The sequence below is a fragment of the Solanum lycopersicum genome, chromosome 12, assembly GCF_036512215.1.
Source record: "Solanum lycopersicum chromosome 12, SLM_r2.1".
Lineage (NCBI taxonomy): Eukaryota > Viridiplantae > Streptophyta > Magnoliopsida > Solanales > Solanaceae > Solanum > Solanum lycopersicum.
Window position 1 is genome coordinate 1,714,874 of NC_090811.1, and position 23,737 is coordinate 1,738,610.

General features: G+C 36.1%; 3 protein-coding genes across 5 annotated transcripts; 2 read left to right on the plus strand and 1 right to left on the minus strand.

Annotated features, from left to right (window-relative positions):
* The first annotated feature begins 126 nt into the window (after nt 1-126).
* LOC101243765 (uncharacterized) lies at nt 127-10,672 on the plus strand. Of its 2 annotated transcripts, none has more exons than XM_004251539.5 (10): nt 127-314; nt 2,618-2,694; nt 3,293-3,407; nt 5,333-5,369; nt 5,557-5,626; nt 5,864-5,968; nt 7,030-7,180; nt 7,262-7,344; nt 9,923-10,016; nt 10,098-10,672. In XM_004251539.5, exons 2-10 carry the CDS (start codon nt 2,664-2,666, stop codon nt 10,180-10,182), a joined length of 771 nt encoding a protein of 256 aa, XP_004251587.2. In that variant the 5' UTR covers nt 127-314; nt 2,618-2,663; the 3' UTR covers nt 10,183-10,672. The 2 variants fall into 2 exon arrangements, with proteins under 2 accessions (XP_004251587.2, XP_069148871.1); XM_069292770.1 differs by lacking the exon at nt 127-314 and adding an exon at nt 360-2,519.
* A 144-nt stretch (nt 10,673-10,816) lies between these two features.
* LOC101244056 (deSI-like protein At4g17486) lies at nt 10,817-16,989 on the minus strand. 2 transcript variants are annotated; one of them, XM_004251540.5, is made up of 4 exons: nt 16,584-16,989; nt 13,225-13,512; nt 12,130-12,210; nt 10,817-11,303 (listed from the first exon to the last, which is right to left on the minus strand). In XM_004251540.5, the coding sequence occupies exons 1-4, from the start codon at nt 16,747-16,749 to the stop codon at nt 11,164-11,166; spliced, it is 675 nt and encodes a 224-aa protein (XP_004251588.1). In that variant the 5' UTR covers nt 16,750-16,989; the 3' UTR covers nt 10,817-11,163. The 2 variants fall into 2 exon arrangements, with proteins under 2 accessions (XP_004251588.1, XP_010313710.1); XM_010315408.3 differs by having other exon boundaries at nt 10,817-11,300; nt 16,584-16,936.
* A 46-nt stretch (nt 16,990-17,035) lies between these two features.
* On the plus strand, nt 17,036-22,286 carry LOC101244344 (uncharacterized). The gene is made up of 2 exons (XM_004251541.5): nt 17,036-17,299; nt 20,061-22,286. The coding sequence occupies exon 2, from the start codon at nt 20,168-20,170 to the stop codon at nt 21,890-21,892; it is 1,725 nt and encodes a 574-aa protein (XP_004251589.1). The 5' UTR covers nt 17,036-17,299; nt 20,061-20,167; the 3' UTR covers nt 21,893-22,286.
* Nucleotides 22,287-23,737: the final 1,451 nt, after the last annotated feature.

Genomic DNA, 23,737 nt, shown 5'->3' on the forward strand with positions numbered 1-23,737 from the left:
TAAATTTTGTTTTAAATAATGTAAATGAAGGTCGAATTTTTAAAGTCAAAACTAATTGAATATTCCAATATAAATATAGAATATGAGTGGAAAATAAATAAAAAAAAAATAGTTAAATGTGAAGGTGAAATTAAGTTGAGATCCAAATTTACAGGCTAATTTATTTGAAGTATAAAATAAAATAAAAATTAAAAAAATTAGGGACAATTAAATTATATTAACTAAAATAATTTACTATAAACGTTACGATAAAAAAAAATAAATAGCTTCGTCTTTGTAATCTCCGGCTCTCCATTTTTCTTCCAGAGATTCAGGTAAGAACATCATCATAAAGCCCTAATTTTTCTTCATTTTTTCGTAGATTTGATTTTCTTTTTTGAAATTATTCAATTGAATTTGTTTTTATGTATAGAAAGATTTTTGTTTTTTCTTTGTTAAATTTGTTCAAATTATTGTTTGTGGTTTGAGATTGATTTTCATTTTGTTTGTTTGTTTGCTAATATGGTTAGATTTTGTTAGCTATTAGTTCACTGTAATTGCTATATTGGGTAAAGCTGTTCACCAAGAATTGAGCAATTGAGGTCTAGAGTAGATGGGTATTTAGTGAAGAGAGGGAATAGGGAAAGGGGAATCGAAAACTCATCCGACATGTTAGGAGTTGAGCTAGAGCTCAATTGAGTAGATGGGTACTTAGTGAAAAGAGGGGGAGGAAAAGGGGAATCGAACACTCATCCGACGAGGTGGGAATTGAGTTAGAGCTCAATTGATCAATTGAGCTCTAGAGTAGATGGGCAGTTGGTGAAGAGAGGGGCAGGACAAGGGGACTCGAATACTCATCCGGCAAGGGGGAGTGCGGGTAGCCAATCAACTGAGCTACTAAGATTACCCATATGATAAAAATCTCTTTTTTAGCCTAGCAATTACTTCCCCACCAATATTTAGTTATGTTGTATTTGGATGGATGGTTAGGTACCCTTTTGTTTTAACCCAATAGTGTATTAGAAACAGTTTCTCTATCTTCTTGAGGCAGGGATAAGGCTGTGTACGTACCATAGTCCTTAGACCTCATTTTTGGAATATCCTTTTGTTTTAACTTAAGAGTGTATTTGAAATAGTTTCTCTATCATCTTGAGGCAGGGGGTAAGGCTGTGTACGCACCATACTCCTTAGACCTCATTTGTGGAATTATTACACTGGTTATGTTGTTGGCTCAACAATGCTTTATAGTTTATGCAAGTGTGTTTTGTGAAGAGAGTAGTTATGTAAGTTGAGATTTTTGTTCTATTTCTTTTCCTTTTTTTGGTTGAAATGATGTTTGGAATTCTGGAATTTTTATTTGGTCATTTAGTTTCAACTGTTTGGAAACTATTGATTCTTAAGGTCAAAGACTTTTTTAGCCAAATGGGAGAAGAAAAGCGGGAGTGGTTGGAGAGGGCAATTGTTTTCCAAGGTCAATTGATAGAAGCGGAAGCGTAGCTAGTGAATTTTGATTAAAGATATTTAACAGAAAAACTCCTTTCGAGTGTAGATTTTAGCTTAATTTACTTTTAACAGTATAGCAACTTCTACAAGTTTGTTTAAATTTAATTTTCTCAACTATTTTAAGATAATCTTTTGTAAAATGTGCCTAATGGTAGCAAAGGTGCACATCAGTGATTTTTTTTGGGAGAATGTAACAAGTGTATAACAATAATAAGCCCTAGGGCAGTGCCAAAACCATATTTACATAGAGGAAGGAGATCATAACCAACTATTACACATCAAAACCACTATGAGGTACCTATCAAATTTTTTAAAGAATCTTCCTCCTCTGATAGACATTCTTTGCGCAAAAAATAAAACAGAAAGAGAGCACTTTATCTTGATATTATGTTTACAACTGTTGCTGTCTTCAAAAACTCTAGAATTCCTCTCCTTCTGTATTGTCCACCATATATAGTACAAGCATGAACCAATCTTCACATTTCTTCTGTCTAACTATGCCTCCGATACTCTTCCAACTCTTAAGTAGGTTACAGGTGTTGGCTGGCATACACCATTTGAGTCTAACAATATATAGGAAGGTTCCCACAGTTGGTCAGTGAAAGAACAATGAAGAACCAAATGGTTTGGTTTCTGTATTTGAGTCACAAAGAGAGCACCTAGAGCAAAACTGGAAGCCTTTTCTTTTTAAATTCTCTTGAGTCAAACAAGCCTCTCTTGTCACCATCCAAGAGAAACATAAGACCTTTGGTAGGGGCTTTGACTTTCCAGATATATCTCCAAGGCCAGCTTGCAATCTGCTGGTGTGAATTATTGGCTGAAAGATAAGCAGATTTGAATGAAAAGACCCCATCTCTATGTGGCCTCCACTGTAGTTTATCCTCTCCATCTGGAAGACCATTGAATTCTTCCAATGTCTTAAAGAATTCTACTGCTCGTAATTCCCGATCATTTAAGAGCCCTCCTGAATGTGATACTCTACCCTTGCTGCCCCGTAAATATGTCCAGTCTTGCATCAGGAGCAGTTGCAATGCTAAGTCAGTGACAGTTTATACTGATATTTGCTGTGTAATTATAGTTCAAGTTCCAACTTTCAGATGCCTTTATATGCAAAGCTGATTTTTGGTGTTTGCAGGTGCCATTGTGCGATAAAAATTAGCGGACAATAAAGTGGAAGCAGTATGAGTTTCACTGGGGCTTCCGTGGGTTCTGGTTAGTTTTATGGTTTATTTTCGTGTCTTATGGCCAGTGCAGATTGTACTATTTTGTTTTCTAAAATGGTATGCCAAGGTCACCTTTGCAAAATGCTACGAAATAACAGAATCTAGCTTTCTGCTTCTGAGGCAGTCTTGTTGGAATACTTCGTCTCCTATTATTTTTCTCAGGTTGTCAATAATGAAAGACACTGAATGAAAAAAATATGGCCTCTCATTACATTTTTCTTAAAAAGAAAGGAAAGGTTTTGGTTCTAATGGAATGACCAAACTCTTAAATATTCTTACAGTGCATTTTACTAATTTGCATATATAATCATAAGCAAAGAAAAGTTTGTGAACTATTGTGTCTTCATCATGGAGATCATAAAATGTATAGAAGTGAGACTGAATAACAGGGAAAAGTATTTCTGTCTGTCCTCTTGACTCACTAGTTCGTTGAAAGTTTCTTTTCTTTTCCTTTTACAATTTAGCGCATTTATTACTCATCAAAGGAAAAAGGGTGTTATTGATCATCTGAAGATGTACCAGTAACGTGTTATTTTTGTCTCTTTGGTAGTTCTAATACTAGTACCCTTCATGTGCATCTATTACAGTTGCCGGAACTGCTCGAAGGGCATTTGAGTTTGGACAGACTTATGTGGTGAAGCCCAAAGGTAAACACCAGGCAACCATTGTCTGGCTGCATGGCCTTGGGGACAATGGTTCGAGGTAAGCTCGTAACACTTCCCTTTTACCTCTTGCTTCTTTGTTCAAGATATGTATGTTTCAGTATATATCTGTCTCTCAGTGATTTGCTTGGATGATGTTGGATCAGGAAAGTTTTAGCGTTATTCAACAACAAAATACGTCTAAATATTGACTACCTCAGTACCTCCTATGTATTGTGTTAGTTGCATTGTTCTACCACAGCGACCGAGAAAGAATTCTTAAATTACCTATCATCAGAGAGATGTTTAAAATTATGGTTAGCATTCATTTGAGTTAGTTTGCACTTGTATCTGCACCCATGAATCGTAAAATTCAGATCATGAAGGATCCGATCTGATTCGAGCATAGGTTATGACGCTGTTTGTGCTTATACTGTTTCCTAAATCTCTTTCATTAGACTAGTTAAAATTTGAGTGAGATAGGTGCTGTTGGGCTTCAAGGTGGTATTGGAAATTTCACTCCAGAGATCTAAGTAGTTGGTTAAAATGTGCTGGATATAGCATGGGCAGTTTTGTCTTTGGGGGGTGGGAAAGACCTTGAATTGAAAGAAGCAGTCAATGCAAATGTTGTAAATGGTGATCTCGATGTCTTGAAGTGAGCTAGAAGAAGACGAGATTTTTGAACATCTTATTGTTGCTTTATTTATCGATCAAAGTATTTGTTTATAGAACTCAAGATACAGTTTGCTATGCTTAAGGTTCTCATCTATGCTGTTTTCCTTTGTTCATTTTCATTTGCTGCCACAAACAGCTACATGTTTATAAGTGACGTGGAAACTGTCATTTATTGGGTTATATCCCATGCAAAACTGAGGATGAGGTTTTGAGATTCATCAATCTTCCAATCATATAAGTTTCCTCTATATGACAAGGCTCAAAAAGTTCCACTTCTTGTATCTACGAATCCGGTAGATTATCGTATTTTTTGACTCATATGCTAAAGTAGTTCAGGTTGTCTCACTCAGCATATATCTCAGCACCAGTTCCACTTCCTACTTCGCTTAAAAGTTTCATGGAACTTTCTACACCTTCTTGATAGTCCTCCACAATCCACATCCACAAGGCAACATAATAGTCTCATTCCTTCACCCCTTCCTGGATGAGGTGCATAGCTTTGAGTAGTGCTGTCCTCCAAAAAGCCTATGCTATTGTTGCTGAACCTCCAAAGTGCGTTCCTTACGAGCATTGTATTGAACACCTTGAGATCTTCGAATCCAAGCCAACCATCGTTTATTCAGGACATGCTCGTTTTCTAATTCATGAGGTGAACTTTTTTATCCCATCCTGTGTCCCGAGGAAATTTTGTTACAGTTTCTCCAACTTTTTTGGTAATGGTAGCAGGAGGTGCATCTAGTAGAGATGTAATATGATGCATCTGGTGTGATATTGACCTGTACATCTCTGCCCCTTTTTGGCAAATACCTTTCTGGCATCCTGCTAATTCTTTCTCAATCTTTTTTATTACTGAGTTCCATATTGTGATGCTCTTAGCGGTAAGTCCAGGTAGGTTATAGGAAGTGTCCTAATTTTAAGGATACAATTCATCTTTAAATTTGAAATTTAGTCATTTTATTACTTATATGTTAGCGTTAGGATAAGTATTATTGCATTCTTTTATATTAAGTATCTCAGTTTTATTGATTTATATCTAGCAATGACATTGGTTTTTTCCTGATACGTTTAAGGTTGATTGAGTCCATTTCTTTTGTTGCAATTTTAGTGAGCTATAATTGTTGAAATATTGAGTCAATTTTTGCTATTATGACTATACGAGTTCCTTATTTTTGATGTCAATCTTCTCGAGATGTTCTTGCTTGCTATACACGGTGCAATATGTATGCTATGTATAACTTTAGTCCCTGTGAAATAATCATCGCAAACATATTAACTAAACCTTTTATAATTTACTTTTGGTTTTCCTGGCAGCTGGTCCAACCTCTTGGAGACCCTTCCTCTTCCCAATGTAAGGATCCAAATATTGCTTTTGTACTGAAAATATCTCTTGTTTACTCTTAAACATGTAAATGTCATAACTTTCTGCTATTAGAATCTCTTAGTAGGCTCTTGTATAATGCTCTTTCATCTCCATGCCTTAATCTTTCGTTGTTGTGGTAGCTTAGCTTGATTTTGCTCTTCTTTGTATGCTACAGATCAAATGGATCTGCCCAACTGCCCCCCAACGACCAATAACTTTATTCGGAGGCTTCCCTTCTACTGCCTGTAAGCTTTGTGCTTGTAGATTATGCCCATCATTTTCCGATGTAGATATAATTTAGAAACGAACTTTTAATCCCGGCGTGGATGTACATTGCAGGATGTGTAAATTGGATAATTCTATTAATTTGCGACTCATCTGAAAGCATTGTCCAATCCATCATTGGAATTAGTTTAAGTCGGAAGTCATGCTTTGAAACCTAGGAATAAAGAAACCGTATTTTTTCTCATCTTTTGTAACAGGGTTTGATGTCAATGACCTTTCTGAAAATGCTATTGACGATAACGAAGGTTTGGATGCTTCAGCAGCATATGTGGCGAGTTTGTTGGCTACAGAGCCCTCTCATAGTAAGTTTCTCTCACCTGTTATACTAACTTCTGTACCAATATTTGAATCACCAACTTCTGTAAAGTGCATGGCTTCACCCATGAAGCAATTACTCCTCGCATCGGATAACTTCGACACTTTAAGCGACAAAGCAATGACTTAAACGCTATATATGATGATGCCGGACTAATAGCCCATTTGACCAAGCTCTTGGGAAGCCAAAAGTGTTTTTTATATCTCATTTGAAAGAGTTGAGATGTGTGGCCTGGCTTTTAGGAAAACAATAAGAGCTTTTGAGTAGTGGATGGCAGCTGAAAAAAGTAGTTGTTTTTGGGAAGGACTTCTGGTACCTTGACCAAGCACAAATTGTTTCTCTAATTTTGGCAAAAGTAACTTTCAAGTTGATAAGCCAAACAGAAATTGCTACTCTCCAAAAATATTTTTTCAAAAAACACTTCTCAAAAGAAGTAGATTTTGGTGTGACTATGTCTACTACTTGGTCAAACAGGCTATAAAGGATTTTTAGCTTGCCATCTTTCTCTTCTTTTTTTTTCCCTTCAAAATGTTATTCTCCTTACGCTGCTGAGTTTTTTAGTGTGTGACTATGTCTACTAGGTGAACTTTAACGCACCTCATTCTGATTTTGGTGTTTGTGAATATGAAAACTCCCTTTGTTTTTCTTTCCTTCTTGGTGTGCGTGAGTTTGGTTTTGGGGGAGGGGGGGGGCTAAAAAATGTTTGGCTGTACCATTTAGATGTATTAACCACAATGGCCGTGTCAAACACATTTACATGCTAAGGGCTATCAATTGCACAACTAGCTGTATTTCTTATTCCATGTCCAACATCTCGGAAGTTGTTGTGTTGTATGATTGTTATGCAAGAATTAATTTCCTTATTTCTACCTTAGTTATCCCATTACCTAGTTGTTATTTAGACATCCATAAAGTTTTAGCAGTAACATCTGAAAAACATTCAAACCTTTTCTCCATTATGATCAAGGGATCTTAATAATTTCTCTTTTTTATTCTTCATTATAAAAAAGAATCAAATTCTTTACTGTGTTATTTTGTGTATTACAGTCAAACTTGGGGTCGGAGGCTTCAGCATGGGCGCAGCAACCTCCCTTTACTCTGCCACTTGCTTCGTCCGTGGGAAGTATGAGAATGGCAACTCGTACCCTGTCAATCTGAGTGCAGCTGTTGGATTAAGTGGCTGGCTTCCCTGTGCAAAGTTTGACTTCTAGCAATCTTGTCTGTAATCTCTTCAGAGATATTTATGATGTTTTTGAGTTGACTGCTACTATTTTGGCAGGACTCTTACTAGCAAATTAGAAGGGGTAGAGGGGGCTGTAAACCGTGCTACATCATTGCCCATTCTTCTTTGTCATGGCAAAGGTACTAAAATGCTTCATTTTCTCCTCTTTTATTTTTTATTTTTTTGATCAGGGATGCTTCATTTTCTCTTCTACTTGCCCTTTCTCAAAAAAAGAAGAAGAAGAGTAAAGTACTTTTTTCTGCCTAGTCAGTTTGAACATGTCCCTAAGTTTCCCTACTCTTTAAGTTGTCACTCACCCTACCTTTGGGGGGGGGGGGGGGGTTTGCTTTATATTTTTTAGTGAAGTTCCTTGCCTGGTCATCTGTCACATACTTACATTGATGATAAGTACTGTTTATTGCCTGTCTATACATAAATTTGAAGAATTTTCTTGTCATTTCATTTTAATGATCTAAAAACATCTCGATATTGTCCAACAAAACACAAGCTGTCAAATTATTTTGTTTCGAGGCACCTCTGTTGATCAATTATCCCAGTTATTTTCATCGGAAGAAGGCTGTAATTGCTCATTAATCCAAAGCTTCATGAGATGATTGGGGAATTGATAACAAATGTTGGGCCTCTAGAGTCCACCATATTCACGAGATGAGTGCTTAAAAATACAGTACTAAGATGGAGTGTGCATTTGTACAAAATTAAACATATTCAAACAGCGCAAAGTGTTCAAGTAGCATATTAGAGGATGAAATAAGAGAAGATTGCTTGAAATGGATTGGCCATATTTTACTAGATCTCCACAAATTCACTAATGTGTATGCCACAATATGATTATTAAGGTATAAAATCACATGGAAAGAAATTTCTAGAAGTCCTACAATCTGTAAGAATGCAACGATGAAATCAAGGAAGCCATACAAGTGATACAACTGCTTAGCATTTATTAAGCTTAGTTATAACACTTACATTTGGTTTAGCCATTCAAGGTTAGGATAGGTTTGAGATATATGAAACCGTGTTCAAAATGAAATATGAGACAGATACCCTTAATTTTGTCCTGACAATATGTTGCTTGATAAACGGAAGAGCTGTGAATAGAGTTGAATGGTGGATATAGAGGATTTATATAGCTGATGGTTGGTGCCAAATATGAAGAGGAAGACAGTAGGATGACAAAGGTGGTGACTGATCCATATGGGGCCAGTTTATAGAGATCTATAAGAGACATGTGGGATGAGGTGAAGAACAACTCAAAGAAAAAAAGTGATGAATGGAAGAAAGACCAAGTTTTGGAAGGATGAATGGCATGAAAAGACAACTTGGAAGCTTTATTTCCAGATATTTTCAATCTAGCTTTGTTCCAACAAAGATCCATAGCAGAGCTATGGACGCTGCAGGGGTGGAACTTTGACTTTAGGAGGTAGCTAAATGACTGGGAAATTACCTTTAATGGGCTTCAGATTGGGGAGGATAAATTATGGTAGAGTGGTAACAACAAAGGGGTATTCGAAGTTAACAAAGCTTACAGGATGATGGACCAACCTAGTAATCATAATCTAAACTGGCCATGGAAGAAAATTTGGAAAAGTAGGATACCTTACAAAATATCCTGTTTCATCTGGTTATTGGTCAACGAAGCAACTTTGACTCAGGACAATGTGATGAAGAAAGGGATAACCTTATGCTCAAGATGTTTTCTTTCTAAGGAAACATATGAGACAGTGAACCATTTGTTTCTACACTGCACTTACACCCTTAAGCTATAGAGAATGTTTCAAGTCTCAAAGGCATCTCCTGGACCATGCCCTGGAAAGTCTCAGAGACGCTAAAGAGCTGGGAGGGAGCAGGAGTACATGCTAAACAACCTCCTGCTGTTAAGGCTTGTTTCACTTTGTTTATCTTGTTATCTTCCTGCTGTTAAGGCTTGTTTCACTTTGTTTATCTTGTTATCTTCCTGCTGTTAAGGCTTGTTATTACTGGTTCCTTTTCATATCTGCTTGAGCTGAGGGTCTTTCGCAAACAACCTCCCTGCCCTCACAAGGTAGGGGTACACACTACCCTCACCAGACCCCACCTGTGGGACTTTAGTGGGTATGTTGTTGTTTTGATTGATACTTCTGATTGTTATTTATAAGGAGAGACCAACAATTTAGAAAGGAAAACAACGACCTTAAGAAATTGATAGAAGGGAAATATAGAAAAATATAAAAATTGCTTTTACTCTAGTCCTCTACAATGTGCTATCAAAATTTGGAAACAAATATATAATATCTACAGGTTTCTCTTTGTTCTTCCCTTAATAGACACAAACACAAGCACTCTTTCTTCCTTTTGGACTCGCAAAAAAAAAAAGCACTCTTTCAACTGATAAAATAAAGTTTTTCCTTCTTGCTATAACCATTTCCCAAGGATCTAGTATTTTCTTTCCAGCTCTAATCTTTTCCTTTCCAATAATTTTTATGAATAGAGGTGTATTTATCAGATTTTGCATTTCTTATTTCAAATGTTAACGTGCAAAATTATTCTATTTTCTTTATTCGTTTTTATTATGGACCAGGGAGAGGTGGGGGGTGGGAGTTCTATCACATGATAATCTGGCTGCTGTGCCTTTTATAGCAAGACAGTTTCTGCAAAGAGTGGTATTGGCGCTAGATCTTATCTAATAGTCTTACCTGATATATTTACGTTTGATCGACTCAGGAGATGATGTTGTTCCATATAACTATGGTGAGAAGTCTTCTCAGAAGTTACGTTCATGCGGATTTCAAGATGTGGCATTCAAATCCTACACCGCGTATGTTATTTCTACCTGTTCTGATACTATTCCGTCCTTGATACTAGAAACATCACTGACTCTTTGACTTGTGTTTGACAGACTTGGCCACTATACAATCCCAGAGGAGATGGATGAAGTTTGTAGTTGGCTAACTTCAAAGTTGGGACTTGAGGGAAAATCATAAGTTGTACTTCTGTTGGGCAACTTTCATTGCACAAATATGGAGAATCAGCATTATCATTGTTAATGTGTTGAAGCAGCACTGAAAAAATTTGCAGAAACGCGAAGATTGACTGATTCACCTTCTAATATGTCGCGTCTTTACATTGTTCAGCGGCCATTTTGTGCCTACTTCTGTATTATCTAATCACAACGATAACGATGTTTTGGGTGTTTATTCTTAAATACCATTTGATGAGAGACAAAATTATGTCCATTGACATGATTTACTTTGGCAATTTAGTAGTATATGTAAGCCAAAAAAACTCCCTGTTGCTTTGATTAAATAGCATTGCAGTTGTTTTTTCATACAGCCACAAGAAACCAACAACAACATTCCCTATGACATCCTACAAGTGAGGATAAAATGTACACAAATTTTATCTTTAGTAGAAAGATTGTTTCCAATGGATGGATCCTCGTTTCATTCAGAAATGGAATAGTCACAACAAAAATATAGTGTGATAATCAAAGCACACGAAATTACAAGAATAAGACTAATATGCAATAGGCGCCACCAAATCTAAATCGTCGAAAAGCAAGATAACACTCCACAGTTACGAAATTTCTATTCAAACTGTAACTAATTTAAGAGATCATTTCCTCAATGAGTATCTGGTGTAGTATTAAATAAATGTATGGTTATCTCATTTTTTCACAAATACTGGCCTGTTTTCATCTTCCAAACTCAGAATGTTTACATGGGTATTTGTGATCTGTAACAAAGGCATAACTCAATAGATGACAATCCTGTCACTTTGAACTAATACATATTGCACACTAAAAGGAAACCTTAATAACCAAAAGCAAAAAAGGTTTGAAAATCAATGGACTAGTAATACATATAGCAAGCAAATGGAGAATTTGAGCAGTGGTTCTGTGGGGCGAGTCGATAGCCTTTAATAAACCGATAATACATATTGAATCCCCTTCAGGCAGCATGTTTTCACCTTTGAGTCTCTCTTATGAAAGCCACTTCACGACTACTGATTGGAGATGACAACAAGTGCTTATCTTGATCTCCGTCTTCGCTTTCAGTTGGTTCATGGGGCGTTGTAGATGTCATTGATCCACTTCCATCTTCTTCTGGATAAAAGAAAGAGTTGTTATTGAGAGAACATGTATAAGAGATCTACAGCTGATGTATTCAAAGCAGTGTTTCGAAATGTGAAAAGCGGAAGAAAACAACAAAATCCATGGGACTTGAAGTGAAGGTCACAATTCACATTTCACGACCTAAAACAACAACATACCCAGCGTAATCCCCACAAGTGGGGTCTAGTATGCAGACCTTACTCCTACCTTTGTGGGGGTAGAGAGGCTATTTCTATTAGACTCTCGGCTCATAAGAGAAGTTAAATCATAGTAGAGTTGGAAGAAGAGAATATGACAGAAAAATATCCAGATAAGACGCACGTGAAATAACAGATAGTAAAACACATTGAAGAATAAGAAACTACATGATTACTAAATACTACTAATAAGGAAGCGATTTGGCTAGCATCCTACCTCTCCCTTCTAAAGTGCGACAACACTCGACTACTTACTAAACTTCTACCCTAATCCTACATGACATAAAACAGACTGAACATATATGAATTTCGTACTGGAATGATCAAATTGCAATTAGAATAACTACTTGCAATGTCCAATATGTAGTAATACTGATACTAATGAAACCCCTGAAAAATGAGATTGAATGAACTGGCCACCTCTTGTAGGGATCAGTTTGCATGTCATTGTTTGAAGCACACACTTTTACGAAGCCCGTGGCTTCATCCATAAAGTGATATCCCCTTGATTCGCTCGCTTCATTGTTTTAAGTAACAAAGCTATGGCTTTTAATAATACTGATTCACAGAATAGCTATTACATTTTCTATTTATCATTACAAGGATATGTATCATGTTACCTGTACAATGGTGATACTCAGGAAGCTGTTTAACAGTTGTCGCTTGGAGGCTCTCAGGAAGAAGACAACTGCAGAAAGCACCTGAAATTAAAAAAAACCAACACCTTTTAAGATACGTGTCATTGACTCGCCATATATGGTAATTGCATTGAGAGGTTATCAAAAATATGAAAGGGACATCCAAGACCAAGGGCGGGTTGGGGAGGGGGGGGGGATTGAACCCTCTTGTTGAAAAATTATACTCTGTAAATAGATAAAAATGATTGTTGTTGAATCCCGTTGGTGTAGGACATTTCTTTTGAATCCACTTATTTGAATTCCTAGCTCCGCCGCTGTGAAGACTTAAGGTAATGTGTAAATTTTGTTGCCAATGAAACATCTTTATTTAGCAAAAAGACTTAACGCCACTAGCGAAGATCAGTAAGAAACCTCACATCCATTAAGTAGAGACACTATATATCTTTATGACAAACCAAACAAAAGGATAATGAAATTGCATTTTATCCCCCTTTATTTACATGGTTTGTAGATATCATGCTCACAAAAATTGGACGAGTTTAACTCCATCAAATTGCAGAAATAAATAGATGAGTTCATTAGCATGTATGTCAAGCATGGGAATCTCACAAAAGTCAATTAGAGAAGAGAACAACATTAAGACAAGATTTTCAGATGCACCAAAATAAAGAGTCTTAGTATTGTGCCTTCTGCAAATCTCAGAATTAGTAAATTGCCACACACCCTCAGATGCCTAGGTAGATCATATACCTAATTGCTCGCTGCAGCTTTATGCTAGTATATCACAAAGAAGCAATAAATGTGGACAAAAAAAGGTGAAAACTAAACGAAACTGAATTTATAACAACAACATACCCAGTGTAATCCCACTAGGTGTGGTCTGGGTAGGGTAGGGTGTGTACAAACCTAACCCCTACTTGTGGAGGTAGAGAGGTTGTTTCTGAAAGACCCTCGGCTCAGGACTCAAGTAACTCATAACAACATACAGACGCAGAGCAGACATAACAAATAGAGTAATAAAGAAATCATTACACGGCATTCAGAAATTGCAGGGAAATGAATTTTGTGGATACATACCAACCCTGGCAAGCCGATTCACCCATCCAGGTATCCCTTTCCCTGTTAATCTCTGTGCTATGTCATCTGTAAAATGGTTACAGTTCTTTGAAATGAGGTGATACGTATCCCCGTGATACTCAGAAGCCACATCCTCAAGAAATGCATGAAATTCAGAAGGAGGCATCTTAATACGACCCAATGGGACTGAACATCTGTAGATGAAACCAGGGCAGCTCTTAGGTTCCACTTCAAACACGCCACTTATGGGAAAGTCATGCGCTCCATATCCATATTCCATACCATGAACTGTTTTTTTTTTTTTTCAATTGGCATATGCAGAAAGCAAAAACAAATTCAAACTCCAATCAACAAGAGGTAATTCAATATACTATATTGAAGAGCTTAATATGAATGTATTCAGCATATGTTAGTTCTATAAATTGCATACTCCACATACAAAAGAACCTAAAGAGTTTATCCAAGTTGAAAATTTTCTTCCGTTTTCTTGAAAAGAACATAGCCAGTGAAGAATTAAGTTCTTTTGATGACAAATAAGTGTTTAGTTCTATAAATTGCATACTCCACATACAAAAGAACCTAAAGAGTTTATCCAAGTTGAAAATTTTCTTCCGTTTTCTTGAAAAGAACATAGCCAGTGAAGAATTAAGTTCTTTTGATGACAAATAAGTGAACAAATCTTCCTCAAGTAATTTGCCCAGTTTGAGATTCATCTCATCATACTAGACACCACCATGGGGTTTTATGTACTTTCTTGATGCAAAATTACAATGTAAAATTCTTATGTTTCTTATTTGAACTTTTATGGCTCCAAATATTGAAGGTGATGATTTAACCTCCTATCATCAAACAACCCATCCTAAGATAATGTAAAAGCTCAATGATGTCACTGGCATCCTGTGCACAAAGTATCCACGTTAACAGGGTCTAGGGAAGGGACATGCATTTAGGGGTGTGATGTAGACAGTCTATCCTAATGCAAGCATTATGGCTGCTTTCACGATTCGAACTCGCGACTCATAGATCACATAGAGACAACTTTACTTCCAAGGCTCCCCTTCTCATGGTGCAGTGAATGTGGATGCCACTACCGTGGAGAAAGAGCACGACTCCCAGGCATTTCGTGGATGAATCCTATAGTAACACTTAAGGGGGACAAAAGTCCATGGGAATCGGTGTGGAGAGAGAGAAATGAGGTGCTGGTGGAGAAAGGGCTCAATGCAGGAAGAAGTATATGGTTCCTCTCTCTAACTAAACTAACAGTTTGTGTGTTGTGGAGCGAAAAGTGTCTGGGTAAGGAGCAACAAGGGGAGAGAGAGAGGAAGAAGGTTGTAGAATTCTTATCTTCCTAACACAACTGAAACTTCAGGTCTCACTAAGTAGTTCTATCAAAACTAGTATGAAAATGCCACTTTTAAGATATAGGAAGCTCATAGATATCTAACAAATAATTTAGGACACCAGATCAGTAATCCCTGAACACAACGACTACAAATTTTAGCGGTTGACATACTATACTATTCCAAGTATTAAGCTGAAAATAAAACTTCCATAAAGAAACGGCTTATCTTGAATACCCCAGACTGTATGAGCAAAATAAGTTGCATCTACTGTCTTGCAACTCTGGTCATAATTTTTTTTTAATCAGGATCTCCTGGGTAATAATTATTTGGAAGTTAATGTGTAACAACATTAATATGACAGGTGAATCTAGGAAATGTTAGTTGGGGTAGAGAAGTGCCATAGTTCTATCTTTGGTAGTTCTCGACATTTTCAATGTCTCAAAAATCTGGGAAGGTGAAGCAATGGTATAAGATATCTACACATGATATTAACAGAACGTTTTGTCCTGTGACAGTAATGATTGTACAAGCATGACCCTCAGAAGTTTAACGTTTCAGAACATTGTAGGGGAAAATGAAATGAGAGGTGTTTAACAAGAAAAACAGACGAGATCCATTACATTGACTGGTAAACTGTTGTTTACTTTTGAACGTTCCATGAGCTCCTCAGTTAGCAAGTAACTAATATATATAAGCTATTCATTTTACTCTCACGTATTCGTTCACAATGACATACAAAATCCCAGCATCCACTTACGTATGACCATTGCAAAATTTATGGCCTCATGCTTCCCCACTAAGTTGATAATCATTAAATACCACGCGTATTACACGACTCCCACTAATCTCTTATATCTGTGCAAATCTACAAGCCTCTCTCTTTTGGCCCAACGACAAAGAAAGTAGTACTCCTTTTCAATTTGTTTCGAAATTTGAGAAAGTAAAGAAGACTTTTGAAATTTGTGGATTTAAATGAAAGAGTAAAGATATGTTGAATGTACCCAAATTTACTGTAATCTTTGCGGTATTAAACATATCATATCATTCATGTGGAAGCTGAAATTAAGGAGTTACCAAAACAGGAAAGAGGCATTCCTTTTTAAACGGACTAAAAAGGGACGTAAAACGGAGGGAGTATCGAAGATCTCACATCTCTGATATGAGCTAAACGCGCCATCATCAACTTGATATTAGAAAGATAAAGAGTGCTCTTATTTAGAATCATTTTCAAATAAATATTTTTGATAACGAAAGTCAGCCTCACATCTTTTTCTTCCGTTCTCTTTTTCTCACCTTTGGGGCTTAAGGGTTTTGCACCCAAGAACCATTGAGATTTTTATTGTACCAATAAGATAAACTCTTCCTTAAACAGAGATAGATCGGGCAAGTTTTAAGCCGGTGGGCGCAAAGTTCCCATCGCACCTACTACTTCAGTGACAATTGATTCAGACTTAAAATCCAACCATGACCTTAACAGTGGATAACAAAAGCTTCCATATTTTTTCCGTTACCTTTCATGTTCGCACAAGGTAAACCCCACTCAAGTGTAATAGCTCACAAACCCCACAGAAGAGGTAAACCACACCAAGAAAGCATGCATAGAGTTTCGAACTCGAGACCCCCATTACCACAAGGAAACAAACAAGATCAAGAAAACTTACAAACACCACCTACTTAACATTTTCATCTAATAACTCAAAACTCAAGGTCAAACAAATAGAAAGATCTTGCTAATAATCCAAAAACTCCCTAACCAACCCCACAACAAATTCTTCTTTTTTTTCAAGAATATGGTAAAGCCTTACCCCAACCCCCCACCCTCCAAAATCCCCCTTCTCAGAAGCTCAAAAGTAACAACCCCACAACAAACAATCCAATAACAAATCTATATTCTAACAACAGCAAGCAAAATCAAAGAAACAACAAAATCTATGTTAGAATCTAGAACATAGGGAGAAAAAAAACAAGATTTTAAAAAATGAAATTCTCCAAAAAGATCAAATCTTTTGTTTTTACCTTCAATACCAGAATGAAAGATTCCAAAGCCAAGCCAAACTGAGTACTGATTTGCAGGTGTGAGATCATACACATTCAATATAACTGGTGTCTCATAGCTTCCATCAGTTTTAGCTGCATTATTATTATCATCAGCCTTGGAATTTGAGGTGCTTTCTTCTCCCATTTGACTCCTCTCTTTTTCTTTTCTTTTTTTATTTTGAAATTTCTGTAATAATGGAAATCTGGGATTAGGAAAAAGATTGTATTTTTGAGTCCATTTTTTTTTATTTTTGGTATAAAAGCAAATAGCTTTTGATTCTTGATTTGTCTCTCTGGCAAAGAGAAAAAGGTTTGAACTTTGTAAAAATGGAAATCACACAAAAAAATGAAAAAAAGACAAGGGTAAATTGGTAAATGAACTTACGGTCTGTTGTCTGCTTAAATTGTTGTAATAATATTTATATATGCTCACGTCAAACTATCAAAATATTAAAATTTATTGATAAATTTAAAAGGTTTATAGATATATTTGATCATAAATTGACAAAACTAAAATATTAAGGGCAAATTTGTCTCTATACAGAATTAATAAAATATTTCCCCTTCTCTGTTGAAGCATCGAATTAGGGTTTCAAAAAATCGGCAACGGTGACCGGAAATCCCCAAATCAATCTCCGACGCATGCCAATTTACTGTTTTTCAGCTCATAGCCGCCGGATACTACTCCGATTCAGGTAAAAGCTTGCAACTTTGCCGGATTCTTTACTATTTTCCTCGATAAAATTAGTTTTAAAATTAATTAGAATTATCTCCGATTGGAAATGTTCTTTTCATGGGTACAATTCTCTATTTTTTTTATTTCTGTATTGAGGAATTGGATGTTTCTTTAGAGTATATAGTGGTATAATTGTTAAGTTACAGAGAATTTAGCAGTTTTGTGTATATATATGCTTAATTTTTTTCCGAGCCAGCTCCTTGACCCACGGGAACAGGAGGCTAAAACAACAAATGGGAAGAAATCACCGAGTGTTTTTGTCTTTGCTGGAATTTGAACGTAAGACGTCATGTTGCTGCATTGACCACTGGGCCGCACGTTTAGTAGTGGTATTATATTAGAAAGGTTCTTCTTTTCTGTATTGTTCAATGGTTAGCAGTAGTATTCTAGAAATGTTTTTATCAGTAATTAGTATCAGTCCATGATGTTTTTCTGTCGTGTGGAGTTTATCTAGGTTGACTTTTGATGAGTGGTTGCTCACACAGAATTAGAATTGGCAGTGGTTGGGGAGGTGATTTGAATCATTATGGATACATTGTGCAGCTGATTTTTTTCGTTGAAACAAACTTGAGTTAGCTTTAGGATTAAAGTTCATAGTCAAAGAGCCGCTAGGTTTTGGTTCGATGCGTTCCAGCGCCAAATAACTGGCGGAAGGCTCTGGAAACCAATTCACTTAGAGTTTGACAGAGGTGAGTAATTTCGATGAAGGAATGTTAGATACCTTGTTTGTTCATGCCGTGAATGCTCGTGCAAGATGTGTGGTAGACGCGAGCCCGGAGCATGGTTAGGGGATTAAGGATGGTAGTTAACCTGAGAAAGGTAGAGGGATGGACCTATTATCCACCTAGTTCATAGGGAATTAAGAGTGGTAGTTAACCTGAGAAAGGTAGAGGGATGGACCTATTACCCACCTAGTTCCAAAGCTTGAGACATCAAATTTCTTGGTTATCACCAAAAAAAAAAGAGTTTGTACTAGAAGACCTCTAGCTGAGTGTCAAATGGATTAGGTAGGACATATTACTGCGTGTGTTGGACTAGCAGTTTGATTGTTTTCTTTGATTGTAGAAATATTCATCAGTTTATCATTATAGATTAAATTCCACATTGTTGCAAATATATAAAGCAAAAAATCTATTATAATTTCTCTATTCAACTAGATTTTATGTCCGGAAGATCTTTAGTGGGAGTATTGTATGATTGCGATTACGCAAAAGGTCATAACCTCAAGCCTGTTTTATTTACTCTATGTTCAGGTTTATGACTCTCTTGCTTGCTTCTAGTAAAATGTATTTAGTTTCAATTTTTCACTTTTAGTTGGACATATAAAGTATTTCATTTGTTTGCTTTTTAGAATCCAGTCTGCCTAGAAAGTTGATTTATTCCAAAACTCCGCAGGGATCTCTTTATAGACAACTTGTGGATAATAATAGACATGATATTATGATTTCAAATGGAATTCTTGCATTATGTCCAAGGAACTGCTCTTTTTTATTTTTATCTTATTGAAAATTATACTTTTCATTTTGTTACTACATAATTTGATAATAAATGCTCATAAAAATTAATGAGATATTAAGATTGGATGAAGACCTAGCCAGCAAGCCATATAGCTTAGTTCTGTCTGGTCATGAAAAGTAGAGAGGTCAAACTGATATATTTATTGACTGAAATCTCCCTTATCTCAGACAGTGGTATTGTGATGTTTAGTGCTGTTACATAGTCATGGCTAAGGCTGTAAGTGCCTATATTTCCCAGAAAGATGGTTTTTCAGAGATATGAATTTTGATGACCTTGTATATTTCCCAGAAAGATGGTTTCAGAGATGTAAATTTTAATGACCTAGGACTTGATAGGTGTAAGTCCTTCCTTTGTCTATTTCCTTAAGAACCCTGGTCCCTGGGATTGTGGAGCGTCAACTACAAGTGTTTGCTTCATCTGCCTAAATGTTTCTAATATTTGTAAACTTGTTCAAGATTCTTTTGGTTGTCTATTTCGGTGATATAATCAAGAAACAAATCTCACTGAACTCTTGTAGTTCACAAATACTATATTTTCCACGAATTACTTGGGGATGAAGGTAGGATCGAAGAGATGACTCTGTCTGTTTTTTCAAAAGAAATTTTGGTTTTATAAGGTTAATGGTCTATTCCACTATAACTTGATGGTAGAGTTCTATTACTTTTATTTCTAGAAAAAAAAAATCTCTGTGGTGTCATGTATATGTATTGTACATGGGTTAATTTCTCTGTTAGGCTTGCTTTCTGATGAACACCATTTACCTACCTACCCCACCCTCCCCCAACCCCGACAAAAGTTTATCAGGGTTTTAGAAGTTCAGATATTTGGTTTTCTGTTAACCTATACACAAAAGCATTGTTCTTTTTCTGAATAGTTCATATGGATACTTGGGTATTAAAACGAGCTTATTCACGGATTACTGAAAGCTGTTTGGAAAAGAATTATTTTCCTGAACAGCTGTTATACCTGCATGTGTGGTGCTTATGAAACAGTTGGTGATGACATTAACGTGTCCTGGTAACTAGGTCGAGCAGAAGTCACATTGTTATGTGTGCATGGTTGCAATATTTTGTATCGGATCTTTTTCACCCTACATCTAACCCTTTGGTCTTTTCTGATCAAGGTTTGAGAGGATTCGTGAAAGATTTGTGCATTTTCGAACTGCTTGCCCATGCTAATGAAGTTTCCTGTTGAATATTCAGGTTTGGATACATTGGCTGCTTTTTCAGTTCCTTCACATGTCAATTCTCAATAAGTTAATTGGGGACTTTAGCCATTTAAAAGTGGCGATCTCATAAATTGCTATTTCATGGAGGATCAAAACATTTTTGTTGGCCAAGAGTTTCCTGATGTCAAGGCCTTCCGCAATGCAATTAAAGAGGCTGCTATTGCACAACATTTTGAGCTTCGCATCATAAAAAGTGACCTCATTCGCTACATTGCAAAATGTGCCTCAGAAGGTTGTCCATGGCGTATTCGTGCTATTAAGCTTCCCAATGCTCCTACTTTTACTATAAGAAGCCTCGAGGGAACACATACTTGCGGGAAAAATGCACAAAATGGACACCATCAGGCTTCTGTTGATTGGATAGTGAACTTCATAGAGGAGCGGTTGCGTGATAACATAAATTACAAGCCAAAAGACATTTTGCATGATATCTATAAACAGTATGGTATAACTATACCATATAAACAAGCTTGGAGAGCCAAGGAAAGAGGGCTGCAAGCTATATATGGATCTTCCGAAGAAGGGTACTGTCTATTACCTGCATATTGTGAGCAAATCAAGACGACAAATCCTGGAAGTCATGCCGAGGTTTTTACAGCTGGTTCAGATAGCCGGTTTCAGAGGTTCTTCATTTCCTTTTATGCTTCTCTTCATGGGTTCCTGAATGGTTGCCTGCCTGTTATTTGTCTTGGTGGTATCCAGCTTAAGAGCAAATACTTAGGTACTTTACTATCAGCAACTTCTTTTGATGGTGATGGTGGAGTGTTTCCGCTTGCTTTTGGTGTTGTCGATGAAGAAAATGATGATAGCTGGCTGTGGTTCTTGTTGGAGTTGCGAAAAGCTCTAGAGATGAGCACTGAGAAGATACCACCTCTTACATTTCTGTCTGATGGACAGAAAAGTATTGCAGATGCTGTGAAAAGGCAGTTTCTCTCTTGTTGTCATGCTATATGTATGCAGTATCTGAGTGAAAGCATCAGTAGAGATTTCAAGAACTCAAGGCTTGTGCAACTCCTGTGGAAAGCTGCGTATTCCACGTCCACCAGGGGGTTTAAAGAGAAAATGGCTGAAATTGAGGAGGTTTCTTCAGATGCAGCAACATGGCTTCAGCAGTATCCTCCTTCACGCTGGGCATTAATACATTTTGACGGAACAAGATATGGTCATTTCTCTTCAAACATTTATGAGTTCAATAAATGGATTCTTGAGGCGCGTGAGCTTCCTATTATTCAGGTGATCAAACGGATTCACAGTAAGTTAACAGAAGAGTTTGAGCTTCGGCGATCAAGGAGTAGTACATGGAGTTCTACCCTTTCTCCATCTGCTGAGAAACGCATTATGGATGGAAGAACTCTTGCTTCCACATATCAAGTGCTAAGGTCGGATGAAGTTGAATTTGAAGTTATCTCAGCAGAGCGTTCAGACATCGTGAATACAGGTACTCGATCTTGTTCTTGCCGTGATTGGCAGTTGTATAGGATACCATGTTCTCACGCCGTTGCTGCTCTCACATCATATAAAAAGGATGTGTATGCCTTCACAGATAAATATTTCACTGCAGCTAGTTATCGCGAGAGTTATAGTAAAGAGGTACACCCTATCCCTGATAAACTTGAATGGTCTAGAACCCGAATAGTCCGACCACCCAAGTTCCGCCGCCCACCTGGACGACCTGAAAAGAAGCGATTATGCGTGGAAGATCTTAATCGCGAAAAGCATACTGTCCATTGCAGCAAGTGCAATCAAACTGGACATTACAAGACAACCTGTAAAACAGAGGTTGTTCAAAGTACACAACAGTTCTAGATGTATAGCCATCCCAGTCCCCTGTATTTTCTTTCGAGTTGAGAAGTTCTCGAGAAAGGTTCAAAACGATGGATAATGGACTCGTCCCTCTACCCTCCGCCACTAAGGTTAGCGCTCTTTCTCGAAGTTTTTCATTTATCTTTTAGGTACCTTTTCTTGGAGATAGAATTAGAAAATATTGTAGAAAGATGTGAGATTAGATATCTCAACATAGCTTCATATATTGTAAAATAGAGTTTGCTTATCTTAGTGATTGTGAGGAAATGTGTTTTATACTTCATTTGGTTTGTGTTATCAAAAGCAAATTCTCATAGTTCAAGATTGTCTCTCTCTTTTTCACACATATCATATATTATTGATATATTATTATAAGTGGGAAGAGTTTTGCCCAGAAGTTGATTTATCGTTTTAACCCTGCAATTTTGATAAATATTTATTTATTATAAATTAACTTATAATCCTACACCTAATTTAGTTCTCCAGAAACGAAATAAAAACAGTTACTATCAAAATATTTTATCAATCAAATATTATATAATAATCACAATAAATATACTCTCTCCGTTCAAAAAGACTGTCCCTATTTCCTTTTTAGTTTGTTTAAAAAAGAAAAATCTCTTTCCTTTTTTGTTAATAATTTACCTTTAATTTTTCAAGTGGCATGCTTAAGACTACAAGATTAAAGGGTAATTAGGTACATTTGACATATTTTAATTTAGAATTAGAAGATTAAAAAGTCTTTTTTTAAACTCCGTTCCAAGTCAAATTAGATCATCCTTTTTGAAACGAGAGAGTATATATTTAAGTTCTTCACCCTCAATCCTACCTATACCTCTCTTATTATTGTCTGGATTATATATAAATATTTTGAATATAAGAAAATAAGTAACAAAATCACTTATCCTCGAAAAGACTCAAATTTTCTCCAGTTTTGAAAGTCTAAACTGATATAAACAAAAATAATAGTAATTGCTATTTCATTCATTTTTAGTTATCCTAATTTTCTTTGATATGAATTTTGATTAACATTTTAATATATTCTTTTTCAGCATATTAATATGGAAAAAAAAATTACATTTAAAGTACTTTTCATATAATTTTTTAATATCTAATTTAAAATTTTAAAAATTAATTAAATCAATTACCGTAAAGCACAATATAATGACTAGAAAGGATGAACTGGAGTAACAGTGAATAAAATTTATCACAACTAAATGTAAACCACAATTAATGAAAACCATAAATGCAAGTTAATTCACTCAAAATAATAACAATTTAACGTACGTGAAAAAAAAAAAAAAACCTCCCACTTCAAGTTATATATATATATATATATATATATATATATATATATATATATATATATATATGAATAATATAACCTTTTTAATATATCAGTATAATTTAACTTGTTATAACAACCAGTAGAAATCGCGATAACATGGAGCCCCTAGCGATTGTTGCTTTCACAGGAGGGATGATTGGACAAATAGGTATTCTTCTTCTTTGGTGTCGACCTATCTACAATTGTGTTCAAAGATTTGTTGATTGTCTTAGAAATCCACAACCTTTACCTCCTCAAGAAGAAATTAATGAAAAAATATTTAACGTTTTAAAAGATCGATTCTATTCGTGAAATAGCTCAAAGGCGTGGATTTAGAAATAGTCGTTACTTTCAGTTTGAATTATGTACACATATTTCAATATAACAAGGTTATACTTATTCTACACTCCGAGTCTTCGACTTCAGATCAGTGGTGTACCCAAAATTTTGTACAAGTCTTTTTTGTCATGATACGGCTTGATAAGGAGTTGAATTGTGAAATTAATAATTATTTTGTGCAA